At 40.6% G+C, this 25,749-nt stretch overlaps 1 protein-coding gene across 7 annotated transcripts in view; it reads left to right on the top strand.

Moving 5' to 3' along the window:
• The window catches only part of LOC119909150 (neurexin-3b), a 287,510-nt gene that overhangs the window by 96,789 nt on the left and 164,972 nt on the right, over positions 1-25,749 (top strand). For all 7 annotated transcript variants that reach the window (XR_005445387.1, XR_005445385.1, XR_005445386.1 and 4 more), the window contains 7 exons: positions 17,420-17,623; positions 19,360-19,386; positions 20,852-20,971; positions 21,479-21,591; positions 21,879-22,147; positions 22,527-22,717; positions 25,142-25,315. Coding sequence is in view for 4 of the 7 variants with exons in the window: in XM_038727230.1 (XP_038583158.1) it covers positions 17,420-17,623; positions 19,360-19,386; positions 20,852-20,971; positions 21,479-21,591; positions 21,879-22,147; positions 22,527-22,717; positions 25,142-25,315 (1,098 nt within the window). In the remaining 3 variants the exon portion in view is untranslated. The remainder of the gene's footprint in view (positions 1-17,419; positions 17,624-19,359; positions 19,387-20,851; positions 20,972-21,478; positions 21,592-21,878; positions 22,148-22,526; positions 22,718-25,141; positions 25,316-25,749) is intronic.

Genomic DNA, 25,749 nt, shown 5'->3' with positions numbered 1-25,749 from the left:
ACCTCGCTTGTGTCAGCGATCTTTTTTTTTTTTCCTCTCACTACCCAAAGTGTGTGGCCACAGGTAAAGGCTGAGCAGTAAATTGAAAGCTTTTGATTTGAAGCTCCCCCTTTCTCCACCACAGTGGTGATGTCCCTCAGTACCATTTCCCTTCTGCTTTATTTCAGTCACTGTCACTGTCACTGTCTCCACTGTCTCTTGTGAACAAGAGCTCAACTGAACTGATCAGTCAACCATTTTCCTGCCCTTACTCCCTTTATTTCTGACTGTTCCCCTTCAGGTGCAATCTGCACATGAGAGGTCACAGTTAATGTTGGCAAACTAAAATCACAAATTGAATTAACAAATTGATTTCATTAGCTTCTATATACTCTAATGACTACTCACATCCAGAGCACAATATGTTTGAAGCTAATTCTTGTCTGCTTCGAAAACAGGAGCCCATGAGATGAAGAAATCTCCTGTAGAATAGTTTATTTTCCTTCTCTGGAGCTCTCTAGTGACAATATCAAACAACCGCTAAGATGTATTCACACATGGCGCTCGCCATTGATCTGAGGAACGCTATACGGTACAACAGAGAATTGTGCGTGTATGATGAGACGGGGTGAAATGATAGAGATCAGCGCTCTCCCGGGGAGTGTTACAAAGGTTATACATTGACATTACACTCATTGGCCTTTGCTGGAGCTTTTCTGCTGGAATGTAAATACGGTCTTTTGTCTGTCTTTGTTCAAAGCAGATTGTTGAGATCAGCCTGCACTTTTATTCTGTGATATTATTTTATTCAAATGGATTTCCTTGGGAGGCACTGGGAGTATTTGTTACATTACATCAGCAATTCCATCTATAAACTCCTGATGCCAGAGAGCTCTCACATCTCACAGCAAAACCAAATGTTATCTCTATCAATATACACTCAGTGGCCATTTTATTAGGTACACCTGCACAATCTAATGTAACCAAATGCAATACTTTTAAGATTCCTGCAGTGTTCATTGTCTTTCTGACACTGTCATAGAGGTGTTAATTAAATTATATGTAGGTCATAAATGACAACGTCAACAAAAACTGAACGTTATAAACGTAGGATTTATAGCAGGGTAGTGTAGGCTTTGAAACAAATTTAGTCCTACATGATGGGGAACATAATTTACAGAAAAAGTAAATATATGAAAAACACCATAGTCAGTTCTAATATTTTACACCTTATCACTTACATATTCATTCTTATGTAATTGATTAGTAGGGAATGTGTTGAATTCTAATTAGTTATACCAAAAAATATTCTCTAGACATTATACTCAGCATAGGAACAGCGTATTATTATTCGCCCAACTTTATTTTGCTAATAAATAAAGTAAGGTTTTTCTTCTTAGTGACATTATCTTTGCTAGTTTACCAACAGCATATGCTTCTCTATGGAACTGAATCTTTCTATAGTACAAAGGGTTTAAGTGCAAAAACTCCTCCTCATGTTCCATTATTTATTTTGATAACTTGAGAAAACCCAGGCCTCATGGAAGTAGTTTCACCGCATTTTGCAGTAATGATATTTTTGGAACTCAAATAATGGAATCAGAAATGAAAGTCTCCAGATGATTTAATCATATTTGTACTGAACGGAGCACATCGCTCTGTGTAATTTCTTCTCTTCCACTGGGAACTAAATAGCTGACATACAACCCGACAGATATTTTAGACCGTTTGAGGAGATCAAAGATCGCACGAGGGTAACTAACAGACAACAGCAGTGCTGTCTGCTCTGTTTCCTATCTGGTATTTGTGTCAGGTGATTCTTATCTCTGTTTTTGCTTTTACTTAGAGTCTGTTTCTCGTTTGCTGTCTTGAAATCCCTCCCTTTCTTTTAAGTTTCTGCATCTCCCAGTTTATCCCTCTCCTCCCTTTCTCTCTGTGTCTCTCTCACTCTCTCTCTCTCACACACACACACAGATACACACACTGTTTGCCATGTCTTCTTTAACCCAGCCCATGAGACACGACAGCACCTGTGATCAGAGGTCTGCCGTGGTATCACACGAACAGATGTAGTGTCAGCATGGGAGCCAGCCAATGTGTGTGTTGGTGTGTGGGTGTGTGTATATTCTGGATATGTGTACATACTGAATATGATGTATAAAAAGCAATTAATATCAGAATTCATTGTTTTTGTACGAACATATATTTCTGTCTCTGCACCCTTTGTATGCATCCATTATCATGATTAAGAATGCCTTTTGTTGACCACCAACGCGCATGTGTGTGTGTTCGTACCAGCCAGGCAGTGCCAATGCTTCATGCAGGTGTATGATACCGTGGTCCTGGCCCTGATAGGTCCCTCTCGTCTGGGTTGTGACCGGGAGCATAGCCCTGCCAGAAACCTGCCTGCCTGTGATCTGAATTCAAATAGGGCAGCTTGGCTCGGTACAGCCCCAACAGGCACACATGACAAAGCGAAAGGAGACACTGCTTGCTTAAAATACAACACTGTGCACATGCATTAATATGGTTTGAGGGGAAGCGTTTGCCCTTACATGCTGTCGCCATTAGAATGATGAGGCTTGTGGAATTGATATGTCATTTCTTTATTTTTGTAACCTGTTTTTATTGTCTTCTGCTGCGCCATTTTTAACCATTTGGCAAAGTATGAAAAGGTTGTTTTGTTACTCCTACTGCGTGGGATATGTCTAATCGAGCTGAATCAGGCATGCAGGTTTAGTTCGGTGTAGTACTTTAGCAAGTGATGCTGGGAAGTGATTTTCTTCAACAGCCTAGAGTCAGATCCACAGAAAGCAAAGAGAAAGGAAGTCATTACCCTCCTGTAATGATAATGTTTCAAGATGGGCTTTGTCCTCTGTCTTGTCTTTGCGAGGCAGCTTGAGGCTTTATTCCTTTTTGATTGTTACATTCCATTATATGAAAAGGTTACCCAAATGTTATCCCCCATAAGGAAAACCCATGTACAGCAGATTACTCCGGTCGTATTCAAGTCTAACTTGTAAGAGGTGACATTAATTCAAGACTACAGGGAGGTGTATTTGATGTCGTCCACTGCCTCCGCTAAGAGACGGGAATTCATGTGATTTGGCAAGCTAGTCAATCAGTCAGTGAGTAAGGCTTTGTGTTTGTAAACTGCGTGTGGGTCTGTTTGTGTGGGTGTGGGAGGGGAGCCTTTTGGGGGCTTGCGGTGTTGCCGACAGGCGTGTGTCCCAGAGTGCTGTGCAGCTGATAAAGTAGTCCAGTTAATCAGGTAAATAGGCCTGTAATGAAGTGTGTTTGTCTGACGGTATGCCAGCCCAGCGCCAAGCCCTCCCACTGAGACTCTCCTCTTTCTGTCTTTTTGCTGCACATGCACAGATACACAATCGGACTGAGAGTCAGGAACACACACACATACACACACACACACACACACACACACACAAATCCACTGGAGACAGATTGGATTGTGTCTAATGCATATTGCATTTTCCCTGACAAGATGCCACCACCCAAATACAGTAAGTGCCTGTGTTTTCCCTTCTGTCACTGGAGAGGAGTAGAGATGGCTCTGGGCCTGAGCTGATGGCTGGAAGTGTGTCCACCGCAGATCAGTGGCGACATCACTCATTATAGTGCTGGCTTCCCCTTTCTTTCGTTACTAGAGGCAATGCCCTACTTGAACTATTCATTGAATCATTGTTTTATTCATTTAATTTCATTCAATTTAAATTTAAGCCACATTGATTTAAATAAATAATTTATTGATTGATTATAAGAATTTTGGCTAAAATTGGTCATGCTCCTCATGTTAGCATTTAGAAGTTTTTTGGCAAATCATTACATTTCTGCCCAAACTCATACATGCCTTAATCACATCAATCAACACCATGACACACGCACCATGCAATTACCTGCTCATTTCGCTGGACGTTCATTCATAGTGGCAGTGAAATAATGGCCTGCCGCATGACTTTTACAGTTTAATCATAGGTAGTAATGGCAGAACAGAGATTGGATGACATTGATGCTTGCCACCTTCCTACATTGAAAATTGTAATCTGGGTATAACATTATACTGCTTTATCTTTTGGTTTGTGCATGAACATAGAAAAAACCATTGCTCCTTTAGAAAATGCTTTATTTTGCAGATGATTTACTACGTAATTGTCTGCTAATTTTACTACTAGAAAGTACAAGAGAAATAAAGTCAGGAATTTTAAGGAGGAACACAATCACGTAGTGGTACATACCTTCCTTTTTGTTCACCTCGGTGTGATGGTACCACAGCACTGACAGCACCTTACCATTTCAACAAGCCTTTACCATATCCTTTATATGCTGCAGTATCTGTGATTAGTGCGTAATTTGGCTGCTATAAAAATTGCGTATTAGGTTGGTCACAATTATTAGTCTGTTGTTAACATGATGGAAAAGTATGGGTGCATTATGGGAATAAAGGCAGAAATATTAGAAATATTGTTCCAAATCAATGGGATCTCCCACTGCACCATCTCTGCAACCAGTTTGAGAGCCTTAAAACCAAACACAACATTTGTATTCAGATGATGTTGGATCCTCAGATAAGCTAACAGCTACTTCCCACAGATTTAGAGTGGCATAATTTAAATGCTTGGCTAAATGCACCAGAAATCCAGGAATTCATCTTAATTGTGTGTTTCATTAGACACTCCCTATGTTGTAAACACATGTCGTGAAAATGTCACACCTCTGGTTTGTAACGCAGGCTTTCTCCAATCCCAAGCCAAGATAACCCAGATGACATCATCACTTTAATATCGTCAGGGGTGATTACAAGATTTTAATAATATTGTTCAAAGGCTGCCAATCATTTTTCTGGCATTTACCTTTACCAGTCAAGAAAAGGTAATTTCTAGAGTTTATCTTGGAAAACAGTTTTACTGCCTATTAACCTGAAGCAAAATGTCTGGCATTAAACAGATATTATCCATGTGGTTCTGACCTGATGAATTGTGGTAAGACACAGCTTGAGAGCCAGTGGTGCTTTTATGGTAATAAAAAAGGAAGAATTAGTGAATATTTGTGGCTCCCTGTCCAAGGTCACATTTCTGTTTGGCAGGAAATTGGTGCATGCAGTACAAAGCTCCCGTCTAACGGCTGACAATTTGGTCTGAATAAAAGAACATCACTTCAAGGATGATAACCACGCAGCTGTCGGAGTACACGCTGCACAGCCACTCACCTTTCAGCAGTTCCAAATGAAAAATTTCAGCTTAGCTGTTCGCATTTGGAGAAGGCCATTGTCGCTGTGAGATAGCATGACACGTACAACTAGAGCCTTCCAGATACTTTTCTTGTGTTATCATAAAGTAGATACCCACCCAGTGAAGGAGTGGCAAGGAAGTCTTTAGAAACTGAGGAATCATGATTTAGCATTTGGTGCTGCCCTTAGTTCTGTCACTTGGAGTAAAAATGGCTTCATCTTCCTCTTCTCTCACCACGAGACAGCTGAATTTGTAGAAAACACCTGAGTTCTGTGTTTGTGTTTCTGACTTCATCGGACTATTAAAAAATCCACCACACATCTATGATGCTTCCCTTTCTCTCCCTGCCCACCGTGGGCTACTGTAGCTCCCTTTCACCTGCATCTTTCTCTTGCCCTTGTCTTTACCCAGCTCCACTTCTCACCGTAAACGGGTGATGAGCACCTATGCTAGGGCATTTATCTCCACAGACCGAGAAAATGACACTTCAAGGTCTGCCCTGACTAACCAATGCCAGTGCTCGCATACATACACCGGGAGGAGGTGGGGTGTGGGGGGTAAAATGGAGGATGGGAAAGACGAGGAAAATGGAGAAAAGAGAATGAGGAGTGAAAATACAAAAGGGGAGGGGTATAGAAGGGGACGCCAAATTAAGAATGGAGACAGATGAAGGCGAAGAATTAGCTGGAGGACAATGATTGTGCAGTCAGCTTGTAAAGCAGTACAGTGGACTTGTCTGCATGTGATATATAGATTTTATACCCAGTAGTATGTTCCACCTTTTAAAAGCATGTTTGCTTCATTGTTGGCTTTATTTACAAAATTGTTGCTATTATCTTTTTAAGTAGATGAAACGGAAAATAGATTAGTTAGAAGAAGTTAGACGTTATTTCCTTAATGTACTTTGCTTTAAAATGTATAGGCTGAAGTTTTGGTACACGTACAGGCCAACAGTAAAGGCTCAGTGGCTCTGTATGTAGTGTTTCACATCATTTAGCACATGATACCTCTGTGATGCCTCAGAGGTTTCTGTGATGCCTCTGTGGGGCACTGCAGGTGGTAGATTTGAAGCATCAGCAGCAGCTACACCTGCATTTCACCGTAAAAAGGTAATGTTACTATATCATGCTCCTTTTAGAGTGAAAATAATATGTGTCGGACAGTTAGTGATGATAGAATGGTACTTCATGTTTTATCTGTTCACTGTGTGTGTGTGTATGCTGCTGCAAGATAAACAAAGTCTTTTTGTCTCAACACAGGGAATGCATGTTTCCTGTTTTGGGGTGTAACTAAGAAGCATGAGTGACAGGCCTATACCTCCTAGGAAAGAAAATACATATGAATATGTCGCCATATATCAAGCTGAATGATATAGTATAGATCCTCAGTGGGGAAAAAAAAATATTTTTAAGCCCTTATGTCTTGAAAAGTGTCAGCAGTCACTGTGATGACAGAAACTAAGTTTAGAATAGATGTGTCAAGGTGCGCTGACACACAGTTTGAAATTTTTTTCATGTGTCCTGGGCCTCTGAAAACAATAGGTACATGTCAAAACATACACAACTGATCCTTCCTGTGGATTCTGTCTTATGTCTGTGAAGAAAATTGCACATTTTTATTTCTAATAGCCCCCAAAATAAAGCCCTAAATGTACCGTAGATTTTTAAATTACACATAGTGCTTTTAAGAAAGACATAAAAATGCAAGGCAATAAAATATTGTGGTCTACGCATGTGTGTGTGTGTGTGTGTGTGTGTGTGTGTGTGTGTGTGTGTGTGTGTGTGTGTGTGTGTGTGAGCTAACCCTGGGGAAGCATGCTAAATGAATCCGATTTCATTTGAAGCTGAAACGTGCTTGTATTGTGCTGCGTGTAAAAAGTGCCCGAGCCTGCATTTCTCTATATTTCTCAGCCCCGACAACTAGAACAGGCCCCTCTATTCACACTCCATCTCAGCTTTGTTCCATTTGTCTTTTAACACTTATCTACTTCCCACTGATGAATAATCTGTGAATTGAGCAGAATAATGAGTTTGGTATCTTCCGCATTATCAAGCGTGTCACATGTTTTTTTGTGCCGAGTTCTGTGGTTCGGCTATGGGTACAATACCCCCCCACCCCCACCCCCCCGCTACTCTGAAATGGATTCATCCTTATTACACTATCCTCTTATTCTTTCCCTCTGCCTTTGCTGAGATGATGGTTTTGCAGAGCGAAGGTCCTAAGTGATTGGAGGTCATGTAGATTGAATTTTAATTCTCATGGATGCCAGCTGTGGCAATTTCCTTGAACATATGCAGAAGAAATACAGAGTGAAATGTCCTCTCATCTCCTACCGAGGAGATTTGAGTTGCCTGCCATTAAAGATGGTGTTTCCTGCCTCCGGCGCCAGGAGACAGACTCATGGCGAGATGACAGTCGTCCTCCTGTGCTGCAACAGTATGCCAGTAGTGCCTGACGCAACTCCAAGTTCCACAGATTCATACAGTGCATGAAAATGAAAGGAACAAGAAAAGGCTGATGTAGTGGTTGATAGATAGAGAGGGAAAGAGAGAAGTACAAACTGTTGACTGAATTGTTGAAAATGCCACAGAAGCAGCCGTAGAGAGACAGAGATTTGTTTGACAATGTTTACCCTGGAGAAGAACAGATCCTCCTGCACTTTAAAATGATCTGTGCGTTTCCGTTTTTTCGCTGCTTAGAACATTATGCTGTTGCTCCCTAATCCCCATTTGTAATTAAATGTGTGCTTAGAAGCTGCGCTGGGTTATGTAAACCCTGACTCTCACTGTGGCACACTGCTATGCAGAATAGAGAGGATGTCAATGTGCTGCATCCATCTTCCCCTGCTTTCTGTGTCCTTTTTTAAATTGTCCACTTCTTTCTTTCTCTCCAGCACACACTCACACGCAAACTCTTTCTCTTCTTTCCGTGTGGTTTTGCTACTCAGTCGCTCATACAGGGTGAGCAAGGGAGAACGAGAGAGAGAGAGAGAGAGAGAGAAAGATAGAGGGGAAACCAAGCCTTCAGTGTTCGGCCACCTGAGAAATTGACAAGTCTCCAAACCTCTCCCGGCAGCAGGGAGGAGGGTTCCCAGAGAGACTGACTGATTTTTAGGATAAAAAAGGAATTCAGAATACTCCTTTGTTGGATATTGTGCATTACCCTCTCTGGGGTTCACAGTAGTATCCATGATTGCATGCTTTATAAAATAGCATGAATTTGCATTTTCTAATAGTATTCATTTGCATTTTCTAATGCATCAAGAGACACTGGACTTGTTTTGCAACATGAGAACTACATCTGCCATGTTGCACAGTTACTGTATTTGCTTTTCCCATAGGTTCACCTTAACTTAGTACTTATTCACATCCTCTCCGTTTCTCATATTTCGCCTGCTTCTTTTGTTCTTTACTCATTTTTGTTTTCTCATTTTGGTGTTTCTTTTTTTTTTTGTCGCCTTTAGGCATCTCTCCTCTTTTTTTTCCATCCCTCACTCCTGTTACCACCCTGTTTATCTCCTAACATGTCAAATGAGAAGCTGTTGTGGACAGCAGCTGGCTGTCTTTGACTTTGCTGCCCCCCGATGGTGCCGCGGCTCACCGTTTGGGCGTACATGCAGGTGTTCACACTGCATATTGGTTTCTCTTTTGGTTTGAGTATGAGCAATGTCTTTGAAGCAGTAAAGCCTGTTACAGCTAAACATACACTGGTACTTTTTATGCCATCTAACCACAGACACCCATTGCATAAACATCAGGCAGCTACAAGAGAGACTTCAGAGTTTGGTAAAGACAGCTACTGTAAATTTAATTTCAGTGGTAGAAACAGGAGGTACAACTCAGTATACCAGTTATGGAGGAGTTTTACAGCAGTACAAGGCTGTTTCGTTTGTTGAACAACTTCTCCTAGTTCAAGGGCTCAAAGAAAATGTGGCAGAGGAAAACCAACAGCAAAACAGTCAGCTCTTGGCCCACACTGTCTCCCAATATACATATATATTTAATCTTACACGATGCACGAATAGTGTTACTTTTACAGAGACAGCTAGTAGTTAATGTCCTTGCCTCATACACACTCACTCACTACCTCACAATCTGCTTTTCCGATTATCTCCTTAATCTGGAGCATTTGTATCATTTTCCTGGCATTTTTCCTCATTCCCAAACACACTGGAACGCACTAACATTCAACGCCCTGATTTCTTAAGGGTTAATGGGCCAAGCATGAGCTGCAACGTCCCCAGTTTGCGTCTGATCTGTGACATTGGTTCCATCTCTCTCTGTCTCCCCTCATTTCCTGTCATATCTCTGCTGTTGATGTCTAATAAAGGCATAAAATGAGAATGCTTAGAAATGCTGAAATTATCTAAACAAACACTAACATTGAGTACATTTACTGGTGTATCTGTATCCACCCTTGCCTGATGCAACAAAAATTCAGGAAAATTCAGCAAGGGCAAAACCATAAATCAAACTTACTTTATCAACAAATTCTCTTTCTCATACATACACAGCCAGCAGAGAATCGCAGCAGCCCGTACTGTAGAAGATGCTTATTTTCACTATGCTCCAGCCAGATAACAGACTTTGATCATAAAGGTTGGGAGGAATGAGCATGCTGTCCTTTTTGTTCTCTTCTATTACAACTTTTTTAAAACAGGAAGTGTCTGTTCTTCACATTTGCTCTTAAGTCACAGCCTAAAAGTGAAGGTAAAGGCAGCCATAGTGCCACTTAAGGTCAGAAGGTACTCTTAACTCAGTTGTAACTCCAACTCTCTCTAACCCTAACCTTTATATGTTTAAACCCCTGCCTCTACAGAGAGTCTTAAGATCACTGATTAAGGTTAATGTGCAGTTATGTATGCTTTCCAAATTGTTGTTAGGGTGACCCTTGTGTGCCCATGTGTTTAGCTACCCACTAAGCAGGAGTTCTACTTCCATAAATCATCACAAACTGTAATAAATCGTGACTTCAACATTCTTCAGGTGCAGCCTGTTGGTTTTAAATAATCCATCCAAGAGAGACTGTTAAGAAATGCCATTCTGTGACTTTTGCTAGTGCTGGGGTTAAGTCAACAACACCGTGGGAAATGATTCAGTCACTTTGTTGTTCCTGGCCCAGAATACAGCAAGAATAAATAGTATAGTATGATGTGCATTACAAAATCATACTTGAAATTGAATGTGCATAGGCTTGTTTCAGATGGTGATTATATCTGTCACATGTTGATAAATCTCCACGGATTTACCTCAACTCCTTCGTGTAAAGCCTATTCAATATGTCTGATGCATAAAACCGCTTACTGTTTCATATTGACGCTACATCACCCCTTGTGATTTTTGATATCCTGATAAATTCATCTCGGCCTGCTTACGTTGAGTGCGGTAGAACATGTGATAATCCCTGTGAGTGTACTGACCTCTTCCTGAGTTTTACTGTCTGACAGGGAAGTCATTCTTCAAAGTGCTTAGCATGCGCTATTTCCTAAATCTGGGTTGAGACAGAGCATTGTGTTTTACATTTTAGGGTTTCCCAACAAACCACTGTGTGTCCATTATAGGAAGTAAGTGAGGAAAAGGTGAAAGGCAGCAAGAAAAGGAGATTAAAAAGAAATGGAAAAAAACTAGCTAGCACCTAGTGAACAGACTGCTCTTGCTTGTGACCATGTTATCAAAGCACAGGGCTGTACATTATTTTAACTGATTCTATCATCATCTGTGTGTAATATAAAAGAGCTCACTATTAGAGATGAACTGACAGAGAAATATCACCCAACTCTACACAGCTCTACAGTTTTTTCTAACAGCCACAAAATAATGAGTAAATGTCAAAAACAGATCATAACAATGACTGAGAGGTGTAGGCTCAAGCCATGCAGTAGCTCATAAATCTTACACTTCTCTCGATACAAAATTACTAAACCAAAATGTGTGAACAAGCTACGTAGATGTTTGTTTTGCTTGTTTTGGCCATATGGCTGACACATTCCACTATCAACCCTGTTTCTAGCAGAGGGCAGCCATTCTCACCAAGAGTTTTCATTAGCTGTGTGCTAGCTAGTGCTGCTTGTGCCCCGCACCAAACAGCAGACAAAATTAGCGGCTTGCTAGTGACAAAAGTGGGGACATGGGACAAGAGCCAGATACTTCCCTCTGCCTGCAATACATTTTACCACTTACTATAACAGACTAAGAGCTGCTAATGAGTGAATGAAGTTGTGTGGACATGTGACTACTAATGTTTCCTCTCTAATGTATACGTTGTTATATTAGTTTCCCCACTGCATTTAAAATTATTGCTCTGCGTCTTATTTACTGCAAGTGGTTTTCTTTCACAAGGGGTTTGGATTATTCAACTGGAGTATGCCTTTAAAAGTACAGTGTAGTCTGTTGGGATATTTTTGGTCGGTCTGATGTTCCCGTGTTGTAGTAGCACTTAATTTGTGCGTGCGTGCGTGTGTGCGTGTGTGCGTGCGTGTGTGCGTGCGTGCGTGTGCCTCCAGAGTGAATCACGTGGTTAGGATTACTGTGGATAACGTCCCCAGCCAAGAGCCTCTTCTGTCAAGTGCAGGCATTTCCTACTGCCTCAGTGTGTACACACATAGTACACTGTAACACTACACACACACACACACACACACACACACACACACACAGTACATATACACACAAAAAGGAGACTAAGACACACTTAGTGCCTGTAAGATTCTTTATCGATGTCCTTATCCCTGCTGTCAGGATGAGGATATGATTTTTGAACTTTAAAGATTGTTGACAGCAGATTTGAAAATGTGTGTGCATCTTTGTGTGCGTGTGTGAGAGAAAGGTTGACAGGCATTCACATGAAACACCACAATGACAGCCAAGGCCCTTGTTGGTTTGTTTATCAAAACAAAGACTTGTCACTCTGTTAGGGGGGAAAAAAAGATTAGATAATCCTACACAGTTACAGCCAAGGCAAGTAGATAATGGGAACTGAGAGAGGAAAATCAGAGAGAAAGAAAACAGATTTCAGAGCTAAAGTGTATGTATGTGTGTGTGTTTGTGTGCACGCTGAAGAGATTTGACAAGCGTACTCTCCCCCTCTATACCCTGAATATTTGTGAAGCCTCTCACTTAATAGCTTTCCTCCTCCTCCATCTTCTGCTTCAATTGGACCGCTAATTATGTAAAGTGCTGGGCCTGCTGCAAAACACACACATGTGCATACACGCACCACACACACACACACACACACACACACGCACGGACTGACAAGTAGCAGCTTAATTACCATCTGAAATGACATCCTCATTGCTGCTGATGTCTCTCTTAAGGAAAACCAAGCACAGACTGTAGGTGCATAGATATCATGTTGTGCACGCATGCAAGTCTAAACACACACGCTCACACACCCTCTGGCTGCCTGGAGTGCAATCACCTGCAGTGTCTTGCTGAGGCCTGTTATTAGCTTTACATCGGGTATGAATGGCTATAATCAGAGGAGCCGTCTTCACTTACGCAGAGCCTGATGTCTAATTCTCTACAAATGTAAAGCGATGTTTGGTTCAGCTGTCTGCTTTCATGTCTTTACAGCTGTGACGTTGCCTTGGGAGCTGTTATTAAGCTTTGCATGATGCTGATGTTACTGTGATACCCTACCAAAATCCACAAAATAAAAAGAGACTCTTATACAAGCTTTTAAACTGCTTTTCAACAAATCTCCAGGTTAGCTGCCCTTATGTGAAAAGTGAAAACAAAGACGAACATTAGCAATATTGACTCAACTGTCCAGAAATGTCCGCCATTTGTTCCCCATCGTGTTCCCAGACCTCAGCAATAAAACACCACTTGGCTACTTGGGGGCAGCACTGACACATCATCATATCATCACCTTAAGAAGTTGATACAGGAGAGAGAGAGAGAAGGATGTGCATCATTTTACATATCCAGCAGAGTAGCATTAGCATTCATTTGGCATTCAGGAGTCGTGTTTCTGTCCACCTGATGAATCCAATATCCAAAGTCCAATATTCACAGTATGTCTCTTTAGCTGCTAGAAGCTCCAATGTGTTCACTAGCTGATTGCTAACTTTTTCTGCCGTTTGGTGCTGGGCAGTTATCAGAGGTTATAAGAACTTTTTTCCCGCTGAAAGTAGCTGCTTGTTGATGCCGGAAATGGGGCTGACGAGTGCGGTGAGACTCAACCAAACAACTAAAGCTGCGAAAGCCAAAACAATAGACTAAAAGATAGACCCAAAGGGGAACTGGAGAGGCGGGTGATAATTCTCTGTGGGTTTTTAATTCTAATCTACATTTTTCACTGCACCATTGTTAATGTAAAAATATTTAGTGGAGCAGCTTTAAAGCGTCTCACACTTGTTTAAACATCAACTTCTAGTAGAGTCAAGTTGAGTATAGAAAAGGCAAGTTGTTTACTACCATGGAAGGGTGTCACTTTGAATTTCTCTTGTAAGAAGGTGTGCTCATTATTGCAGAGCTCTATGCAGGCCACCAGTATACACCTAGAAAGAAGGACACTACTGAGGGGAATACAGAGGCGACAGCAGACCAACAAAGTTAAAGCTACAGCTCTAGGTGTTTTTGAACCAATATTTCATATTTATGTAGAATAAATCATAAGAAATTACCATATTTGGTGGCCAAAGACAAGCCGGATATTTTGTCAAAATCTTTGAATCCTCACCCTATTTCTGCTTCTCTTCTTTGTGTCTTACTGTTTTTTGGAGAAATGTATTTGACCAGTAAAGAACAGTGTGAGACTTGATTCAGTCCTGTCGATCACTTTCCACTTTCTCTCTTCTTGAACCTTCCCTCAGTGGTTCTAATAGTTGGACATCCCCAAAATAAACTTGTTTTCTTTGATTTGGTTCCCTGACACTCAGAGCAGAAAGAAACCTGCAGTGGGAATTATATACACTGAACTGCAGTCAACCAAAGACATACCTCTCCTCTCTCAGACAATAAAAAGCCATTAGACGACAACACAGCCAGTCCCAGCTGAGATTGATTGGTGACATTCAGACATGACTGCTTTGCCTCAAAAAGGAGACACCAAAACAGACCTCTAAAAACCGGCTGCTATTGTTACTTGCTTAAAAAGCCACAGCACAGTGTTGATTGTGGGGCAGTCAAGCATATAGGCAAACTTAGGTTAGGAAGGTTTTTATGCATCTTCTTAAGACAGGTTGAGGGTATTTTTCAACTGTGAATAGCCAAGGCTGTTCACAGGGAGAATTTGATCCCACAGCACACTTGCATATTGTGTTTGCATGATCTTGGACAGTTCGGTCAAAATTTGTTTGTGAGCAGCTGAAGAGAGAGACTAAAGATGCACTTAATAATGCAAGAGCCCTATGTTGGAACTGTTTAGATGAACAAAAGACATCAAAAATTCATTACTCTCACCACAGCAAAGAAACAAGGCCATTTGGAAGTTAAACTTAAAGGAAGCGTTTTTAGTAGCCACGCCAGTGTAGTGGTTGGATGGACGTGGACCACCATGAGGTTGACATTTGTGGTTTTAAGTAAGTTTTTTGACAACCATTGGATGGATTGCATTCCTTCGCCCATGGGTCAGCCCCCCTGCTCTGATTGGGCAGTTCATTTAGCCACGTACGATGTGTCTCCATCTCAATAAAGGAAATGCTCTCTTGCTCCTCCTCGTGAAAACTAGTTCCAATGCTTTTCCCTTGACTGACAGGTCTATGCTAGTGATAGACCAATGAATCAGGCCGATATCTGGCATTTTGAGATCTTTGGCACTGGCCGATACCTGCATTCACAAGGCCAGGATATCATCCTCAATGATAGCAGATGTAATCTAAAACCTCTACTGGCTATCGTTAAATATATATATTGTTATACTGTAGAGAATAATGCAGTTGAATGACATCACTCTCTATTAAACACCAGTCATCAGAAATAAACAGCATAACCCAATGTATTTTTTAAATTTCATTAATTAATAAAAATTCTGTCTAATATAACACATTATCTGCTAAGATAAACAAATATTTTTTACAGGTGTTTAGCCTCAGCTGCACTTTGTGTTTAGTGTTGATTAGCAAATGTAAGCATGCTAACACACTAAACTAAGACAGTAATCGTTATGCCTGCTAAATATCAGCATTTAGCTCAGGGCCTAACTACAGCTTCACAGAGCTGGGCGTACACTCTCAGTCTTGTTAAATCTTATTTTCATGCATTAGGGTGGCATGCGCGTTACTTATTATACTCCATGTCACTGCTTTTAAGTCCAGTCCAGTGGTTTACTATTTCTTACAGTGGGGTAATAAAGACTGTCACAAATAATTAGGCATTTCATGTTTGTGTAATTCCACAATAAGTCTGTTTTAGATGATACAATTTAAAAAAACACTTGTATACAGTAATGTACTTGAGAGCCAGTAAGCAATTTTTGGTATTTAAAAATTGCCATGTCCACTTTTGTGGAGTGTTCCAATCCCAATGTCAAATTCTCATAGCTACAAACATCGGAACCAATTTTCAAAATGAGTTTTTCCTAGGGCGCTGTGCTGAGTGGACGTTGGCAGTTTGTATAATAGGGCACTTTTCACGTCCTTCCTTGTCTCTTTGTGTTTCCTGCGCTGCAGATTGACTCTCAACATTTTTTGTTTTTGTTTTTTTCCCTTTAGTGTGAGCCTGGGACCTGACCTGGCTCACAAATCAATACTTGCCTCTGTCAGTTAGGGGATCTGTCTGTGGACAGGCTGGTGTGCATGCATGTGTGGAGTTTTTTTTATGTGTGTATGCATTAGAGTGAAGGAGACACAGAGAGGGAGAGAGCCTGTGCAATTTAAAATTGAGAAGAACAATGGAGAGCCAAGGTTTCATTATCCTCCAGGCTAATGTACCCACATAGTCGACAGCTTGTTCATAGAATGGATTTTACAATATCCCCAAAAGCAACACAGATGAATATGGGATTTTTACAGCAGTGCACTGCTTGGCCAGACGAATGGTTCAGTGATCTTCTGCTGCCTTTTTTCATTTTTCAACATATCACATGAATTTTGTGAAGTGCAAAATCCAATATTATTTATAATGCATGACTATTTGCATGGGTAAGCCTTTTTCTACACAAATCAACTTGGGAAAAAAAAGCAAAAAATCTAAGAAAAATCAGCAACGCAGGGGACGTGACGTGCAACATTGCATCGTTTACAGGTACAACCCCTCTCTCGGGTGATGTTCCGAAACTCTCACCCAGCCTCAGCATTTCCCCAGATGTAGCCAAAAGGTGGTGCTTTCCTGAGGCCACAGGGCTATTTTCTCTTTTAAAAAGCTGAGGTGTCAAAACAGGTATGTCATGGTTGGATACCCTTTTTAATCTGCCTCTCTCTCCCCCCAAGAGGCCTCCAGTCTGCTGACAGTCTTCCTCTTTCTTTGCCACACTCACTCTGGCTTCTTCCTCCTTTTCCAACTCATAAGAAGGGAACAGAATATTCTGGCCCAGCAGCCTTCAAACCACCATGACCCATTTGTTCTTTCTGTCCCAAGTTAACAACAAGACAGGTTGTGCTGTTCGGTATGTGAGCATGTGTCAGAACGACGTTTTTGTATTACAGCGGGGTTGTACATGTTCTACTTCTATTTTTCATGTCGAACAAAAAAAAAGGATTTCATGATTAGAGTAAAGATGCCAACCGACATCTATAGAGGAGGAGTCGCCTGGGAGAAGAGGAAGTAGCATGATGATAATTTTCTGCACACTGAGCAGCACGTGTGCGTCTCAGCCTGAGCTCCCAGACACTCGCCTGTCACTCGTCAGATGATGAATACATTTGCAACCGTGCATCTGGGACATGTATGTGTGTTTCCCATTGATAAACTGTACAACTTAAAATTTTCAGGATTCAGTCTTCTTTACTGAGCATATGTATGAGTGTATGTATTTGCTTTCATAGCACACATTCTCTTTTATCTTATCGGAAGCTTTGGTAGCATAAACAAAGCTGTCAGAAGGAGGTGAAGCATATTCAATAAATTGCCGCACTTCGTCCAGTTATGATGGTATCTGTGTTTTTTTTAACAAACACACACACACAAACAAATGGACACATCCTCTCCTTCCCCACATTACGTGTGCTACCATGTACTTGAAGGGTCACTGTATGTTAAATAAAATGGGACTCAAAAATTGAACATATCCCTCTCTTCTTTTCCTCACAGAGGCATCAATCCTGTCGTACGATGGCAGCATGTACATGAAAGTTGTGATTCCAAACGTCATGCACACAGAGGCCGAGGACGTCTCCCTCCGCTTCATGTCCCAGCGGGCGTTCGGCCTGCTCATGGCCGCCACGTCCCGCGAGTCTGCGGACACGTTGAGGCTCGAGCTGGACAGCGGAAGAGTCAAACTGACGGTCAACTTAGGTATCGTATAAACCGTCCCTGTTGGCTCTCCTCCCTTCGAGTTCAAGAGGAGGCCTTACTGTTTATGTGTTTTCCCTTGTTTTTTTGTACATTTTCTTTATGGTACAGACTTGATATCAGATCTAACACATACTAAACCAGTTTTTGTAGTATGTCTTTGTAGTTGCATGTTTTGCTTTTGACTTGCCTGGACTGTAAGTTTTTCTGCCTTGATGCTTAGATGCATTTGTAGATTTTTATATCCATCAATCTAACACTTAACAAAATTATCCATGCTCTGCAGCACATCTTTTGAACAGATCATAGCTCATTTTAGTCATGCTCATTATTGTGTACAAATAGATTTGTCCAAGGGCACAACATTTCACTTTTTGAATGACTTTAATAGATGGCACTGTCCTCAGACATTCATTAATTCAGATAGCAACATTTTAGATTATACTCTGTCATCTATTCAGAACTGCAGGAAAGCATTTTTACATTTTATTGACTGATTTTTTTAGTATGCATTCTTATTATGTGGGTCTGTTTTTGTGGTCTATTTTTTTTTTTCTCATGATACCAGGTTCATGTTTCTCTCTGTCCATTAGTAACTCTTGGTCTAGCTGGCATCTCCCATGCCTTGTTCAAAGATGGCACTCACCCCTTCAAAGGCCCCCGAGCCTGCGGCCCGTCTGGCAAACAGCCCGATGCCACAGCACCCAGCGTGCCTGCAGATGGTGGCAGGAGTGCTACATTTAAGTAGAGTGCAGGCCTTTTTTAGTGAGCCTCGAATAGATACTCTCAGCATAAAACACATGTACAAAGAAAATATCTGAAGCTAACTCATTACATCTAAATCACAATATAGAATGCAATTTACCGCAGCTGCTAAAAACATGGAAGCTCTGTAGTCCATATTTCATGTTTTTAATGTGCAATGTGGTCTTTTTCCAAGCATTCAAAAGAGAGAAGTTTATTTTTAAAATTTAAAGGAATTTCTATCAAAATCTATTTATACATATACATATTTCCAACTTTCCAACTTACATAGGATTCTCTGAGAGGGGGTCTTTAGGCCTCTGTACGGTGTTGGTGCTGCGTGGCTCGAGGCTGTTTGTTCCCACTTTTCTGTTGCGGTTGACGGCACATGACCAGCCTGGTCACATGGATTTCAACCTGCACCTGCCAAACACAGGTTCATTACAGCCCTATAGATTTTAGTAAGAGACATGCAAAGCCTCAGTTTTAATGACAATGATATTAATTTGGCTGATTGTACAGTGTGTAGTGGGCTTCTGGTAAAAATATTTTGGCTCTAGTTGCTGGGTTGCAAAGTCGATGTGGCCATTGAATTGCAAGCGACCATTTTGAAATTTAATGATTCAACATGTAGCTAAACCACAAAAATGGAAAATAACACTCACATGGTGCTGTTAGCAAACCTGTAATGACATAAACATTTCAAATTTAAACAAAGAAATGAATACAGTTTAATCTGTACAATAATATTGACCAGTGTTTGTGAATATTATTGGCTACAACATTATAAGTCATTAAAAGAATTGGATTGGGCTTAAATTGGATTTCCAGTATCCGTATAGTAATATTGACCATCAGAAGCCTACCAGGCTAAAATGGCCGCCCGAGTCATGTGACCGTCCCCGGAAGGTGGCCTTTCTTGTTCTTGGATGTCTGCAGCTATAACCTTGAAGGATGCGATTTCATCTGTCACTTATTCTCCCCTCCCCATCTAGACTGTGTCAGGATAAACTGTAACACCAGTAAGTCAACATTTTTCTTCTGCAGCCTTCTTCCTTCAATCAATGTTTGATTATAGCCAGTGTGCTACATGTAAGAGAAGAAATGTGTGAATGCAGGGAACTGATAAGAGGATTTCTCAGATAAGAGGGAAAGTCGTAATAGCCAGAGATCAAAGTTATGCTAATCTCACTTAATGTACTCTATATAGTTTAAATGGCCCATTTTTAAAATTGATTCAGGCAACTAGTTCTTAATCTTTCCCTGTATGCCTATAGCTACTCACTGAACATTTGCGCTTTCAGACTCTATGGGCTATGTTTCCCAATTACACAGTAATATATTGCTGTGTGTCTCACTTGCTTTGTTGTCTTGCCTTTTTTATTTAATGCAGTATATAGGCCTACAATGTGATATATAGATGGTGTTAGCAGACTTGCTGTTACTCATGAACAGGTCTTGTAGAGAGAGAGTTTTACAGGGAGAGAAACAGAAAAGTCCTAAAAAAGGGGGTTTAGGTATGTGTGTGAGGGCATGTGTGTGTTTGTTTAATTAAAAAAGTTAAAATAATTATCCTGTACACATGCATGCGCACGCTGCAAATTCAAATTCTAAGGAAATTTGAATATATTTAGCAATAATTTTGTTTTTTCATAGTGTCGCTGTTAATAAATATCTTTCAAATGAGTCATTTCTCAGTAAAAGTTACAGTTAATCAAGTGTTTTCTCTTTAATTAATTAGTCTAGTAATTATACTACTATATACTACATAACAGGTGCTGTTAAAAAAGTGGTTTAGTTAATTTGTAATTCCTGAACGAACCAACAAAGGCTTGAAAATGTTGAATCCTTGCACAGGTGAAAGCCAACATTAAGGATGTATATATGCAGTACCCTAGCATTTGTCTACAGGGCTGCGTCCCCAATGGACAACAGGAGTTTAGTCACCATATTAAATCTGGTCTACAAATTACTGTCACTGACTAAAGGATTCTGAATGAGCGGCTCTGGCCTTAAAACTCAGTGGTACTGGGTTGCCCTCTAGTGGTTGGTTATGAGAATATCTTACCCAATCTCCAAAGGCTTATTGTTTTAAAAGCCACAAGAAACTGCAGTGCAGTTTATGATCATGTACCTTCTGGAATTAAACAGAATTCCTGTTGAAACAGGGTATTTAAGAGAATGTAAACCGTTTCACTTAAACATTCAAAACTACAAACCAATGGAATATAATCAAGGGAGAGAGAGAGACAGTTACAGTCAGCTTAGCAAATATTTTCTGTAATTGATTTGTTTTCCTCTGTTGTGAAATCAGAACCAATTTCCAAATCATAAAGACCATGTTTTGGACTACACATATTAGAAAAGATGATCTGAAAGTTTTTTTCCTGCTTAATTCTTCCAATCTATTGCATTTTCTGTGAAAACAAAGATTTGGTTTGTGCCTGTGCTTCCCCCGTCCCTTGACTAACTAACCCTCCTCTTCAGGCAAGGGCCCTGAGGTTCTTTATGCCGGACAAAAGCTCAATGACAATGAGTGGCACTCAGTACGAGTGATCCGACGCGGTAAAAACTTCAAACTCACTGTGGATGACGACATGGCTGAAGGTATTACTGTTTACATGCTATTTACAATAATACATGATATGCATGATCATACCATTTTTCTTCATCCAGATTCCTTTTTTTTATCGGCGGTTGTCTTTGAAGACAGCTCTAATCTCTCTATTTAGTGTTATTATATGTATCACTGATGCCATTTTATGATTCAGCCTAGTTAGATCATCATCATTCATAAGGGAGATACTACATGAATAGAATTTTTTTAGAATTTCTACATGCTATGCTTCTCAAATGAAACAGGTGTGTAGTGTTGATTTTGTAATTGATATTATTTCTAGTATAAATAATTACAATATTGGACATTAACAACAGTGACCGCCTTGTGTCTGATAATTAATAATATAGTAAGACATTGGTGGGGTCCTAACATCAGCATGACACAAGTGAAACTGGGCTGTTAACTTGGTTACAGTTTGGTTGCAGGGCCCTTCCTCCTCTTCCACCCCTTCATCCCTCGGCTTCTTCTCCTTTCTCTTCCCTCCCCCGTCCCAGGTCAGATGGCGGGCGACCACACCCGTCTAGAGTTCAACAACGTGGAGACAGGCATCTTGACCGAGAGACGCTTCATCTCGTCTGCCCCCTCCTCCTTTATTGGACATCTTCAGGTACAAAATTGCAATGCATTCAAATGCATCATAAATGTCAATCACAGATAAAACAAAGGAGGGTTGTTAGTCATCATTATATATCATCTTAGCCAAGGAACAGTTCACATACAGGTGTCGATGAGATGTATTTGTGAGAATGTTTCTTATTTTTTAATGATAGATACAGTACATGGGTTGGTCATTTAGCTACTTTGCATACTATGTTACCATGGCAATCTTCATTCAATTAATAGTAGTAATAGTGTGCTTCACAAGTTACTTATAACAACACCCTCTCCCCACAGAGCCTTAAGTTCAATGGTATGCAGTACATCGACATGTGCAAGAACGGGGACATCGACTTCTGCGAGCTAAACGCCCGCTTCGGCATGCGCTTCATCATTGCTGACCCTGTGACCTTCAAGACCAAGGGCAGCTACCTGGGCCTGGCCACTCTGCAGGCCTATACCACAATGCACCTCTTCTTTCAGTTCAAAACCACCTCGCCTGACGGTTTCATCATCTTCAACAGCGGCGATGGAAACGACTTCATTGCTGTGGAGCTGGTCAAAGGGTGAGAGGGATGCCAACATGTTGATGGATGTAGTCCACATACGATTATTACATTTTAAAATAGCAGCCCTGATGTGGGTGTAGTCGGTTTCTTAAGGCATTACGAATTTAACAGTGCAGACCAAACTGTTGATCCCAAATCTCTGTTGTACCTTATGTAAGCTTGTAAAAGCATCGACATTGCGTTGCAGAGAAGATTGTTTTCTTTATCAGTGTAACTCCCATTAGTGTCAGAGCAGCGTGAGGAGATTTCTCTTTAAAGATTAATCAGCCTGGGAAGAAAAAGAGATATATTGCAAACACAAACACACACTCACAAATATACACTGACAAACAAACAAACCCTGATGTGTTCATCTGCTGTGCTTCTTCTCTGCCAGGTTCATCCACTATGTGTTTGACCTGGGGAACGGGCCAAGTCTGTTGAAGGGGAACAGTGACAACCCACTGAACGATAACCAGTGGCATAATGTGGTCATCACGCGAGATGCTTCCAACACACACACGCTCAAGGTGGACACAAAGTCAGTCACCCAGAATGTCAACGGGGCCAAAAACCTCGACCTCAAAGGTACGACATTCACACAACACACCCAACCCCAACAGCACCTCCTCATCCCCAGCAGTACACCCACACATGACTTGTGCTTTAGTCAGATCCCGACTCTGAAATCTGATACCTTTGACCTGACAAAGTAAAAAAAGACTTGCATGGCAACTTTAATTTTAACACTTTATCTTTTTTACTTGAAATGAGTCGATATCCCCCCAAAGCACAAAGATGAAAAATCATGTTACAAGAAACGTTAAATAGCAAATCAACTTCATTTTCCTGACAGAGGCTATAGTATAAGTCAGAGGTACCTTTACATTAAACCTCTACATATGAATTTTACATAACAGACTTTGAATAGCCCCACTTTAAATCAGTCAGACAGCAGCCAAGCTAGCTGTGGAAAAGGTGTGCTTTGCAGCCCAGACCAGTAGACAGAACACAGGTAATATCTCAGATTATCACATTCAGATGTAAAGACTGGATGGAAACATGCAAAATGTTCAGCTCAGAGATGACAAATGATTGTAATTAAGTTACAGGATTCGCTTCGTTTTATGGCTAATAATGTGGCGGACTATTTCTTGGCCCAAAATGGTATAGCATATAAACCCCCATAAAGTGGCATGTCAGTTTTGGGATGGACTACACAAACGTATAATGTTTTTAATTAGTGGACTGTAGAGGTGCTGGTAGGCAATAACATTTTTGTTACCTTTGGACAGATCCAGCTAGCTGTTTCCCTGGCTTAAATTTTTTGGGTTAAGCTAAGCTAACCAGCTGCTAGCTTTATATTTACTGTACAGACACGAGTGCTGGATTGGCCATCATTAGCTACACGGACACATCTACATTTTCATCTAAAAGGCACTATTATGGAAATTACCAAATTACAATAATAGCCTCCTTAGCTTTGCGGTCAGTTGTCATCATCCCCGGTCCAGCAGGCTACTGCTTTTAAAGGTTCCCAGGATGATTTCAATGCTTGGAAAGACTTCCTTCTCATACTGTGCACCTTGTGCTTGGAATTCCTTGCAGAGGAACCTCCGGTTGGAGTTGCTGGAGCCTCTTGCGGAATTAAAATCCTTGATTACGGAGGTTTTTCAATGAATGTAAATGTTCTAAATAAGCAGAAAAACCATTAGCGTATATGTAGTTGCTTGAAGACGTATTAATGTACTAGTTGTTAAAGTGTGCAGTGTGTGTAACACTCTTGTGTCTGTGTGCACTGCGGTCTGCTTATTATCCCCCCCCACACTGACTCTCACATGTGCCCCTAAAACAGATGTGTGCAAACCAGAAAAATGATTTATGGCAGTGTGCGAGTAACGTTAAAGACAACCACCTACCATAAACCCCCTCCCTGCCTCGCTGCTAATCATTCAAATTATAGTTGGACTCCTGACCTGAGCACTCTGTGACAGAGACAGAGATTCGTCGTCAGCAGGTGAAGGAGGAAGATAGAGATAGAGAATCCAGGGAGGAGATATGGAAGGTTTGGGTTTAGCTAACTAGCCGTTTAACGTTGCTGTATCGGTGCCTTTTGTTGTTCAACATTTCAACACCAACGTGCTTGTCAGTGTCACTTTTCGCTAACTGACCAATCACAACCTGGATGGGGTGGGATTAAAAAAAGTTTGATGTGCTACAGAAAATCTTTAAATGTCGAACAATATGATTATTGACAAGTTAGTGCTTAGTATTAACAAATTAGAGGCCAGTGTAGAGCATTTTTCTTGTACAAGGATTTAATAAATAAAAACAACCCACAGAAATGAAACTGCTGTAACTGGATTTAATATTTAATGGTAAAATAGTATACCATTATATGAAATTAGAATGAATATAGTATGCTAACTGAACTTATACGTTTAATTTAATGTTATAATATTATACTACTCATTTATACTAGTTCCTCCACTGTTTACAATGTGGAAAAATCTGTTTTTTTAGACTGGTGGCATACAAATCCTGTATTTCTTCTTATGTTGATTTAACTTTGTTCAAGTTGAGAAATAAATGTCAGTATTTTGTGCATTTTACTTGATAATCAAGAAAGTAGACTCATGGTACCTTTTGTTCCATTAAATCACAAATAGCAATTTTGTCTACAATAATCGTAATATGACTTTTTCTCCAAATTGTGCAGCCCTAAAAGGTAAATTAATTAAAAAAAGATTTTAGCAGCATGTTAAGCGATTCAAAATTCATTCTGTAAGTACAGTATCTTACCTGACAACAAAAGGTTCCATCCCAATGACGTGTTTGGTTTTTTGAAGTTTAAATTAAGAAATTGTTTTCATTTTGAAAGAAATTCTTCTGTTTTGAAATTGATATGTATAGTCATATCTCTTATTTAATAATTGTGATACAATAGTAATCCTAATATTGATTAAACTCACTAACATGCTTATGTTGCTCTCCCTCTTTCTCTCCCTTCAGGTGACCTGTTTGTCGGAGGTCTGGGACCCAACATGTACCAGAACCTCCCTAAGCTGGTGGTTTCTCGGGAGGGCTTCCAGGGCTGCTTGGCCTCAGTTGACCTCAACGGCCGCCTGCCAGACCTCATCAACGACGCCCTTTTCCGCAGCGGGCAGGTTGAGCGTGGCTGTGAAGGTACAGATGGCCTGCAGCGCATAAGAATCATGACCTGCCGTGTGAGATTTATTAGTCTAATTAGAAGCCTCTTCAGTAGCCCTTAAAGCCACTCGCTGGCATTGCTAATCCTACTTATTTTCTTTTTCTTCGCCAGGCATTAGTCACATCCTGGGAAAATGTTTAAATTTGTCATTCAGTCTCTGACATTGACTTGTTAACTTTTTTATGTTGCATCAATATATTTTAAAATAACTGGAAGTACTAAAACCTGAATAACAAATTAAGACACATCCTGTTAACAAAAAGTATGAAAGAAAAGGAAACTAAAACATGCCTAAATGTTTACATATTCTTTTAGATTGTAGATTATTTTTCAAGATAAGACGTTGAAGGATGCTTGTGATAAACCCAAGCACTCAGACACTCACCAGCCTGGCTTTTTTCCTTCTCCA

Source organism: Micropterus salmoides, unplaced genomic scaffold, assembly GCF_014851395.1.
Source record: "Micropterus salmoides isolate LMB-PRFRI ecotype aquatic unplaced genomic scaffold, ASM1485139v1 Ms_hic_scaffold_18, whole genome shotgun sequence".
Lineage (NCBI taxonomy): Eukaryota > Metazoa > Chordata > Actinopteri > Centrarchiformes > Centrarchidae > Micropterus > Micropterus salmoides.
This window is presented reverse-complemented; position numbering and strand designations above follow the sequence as displayed.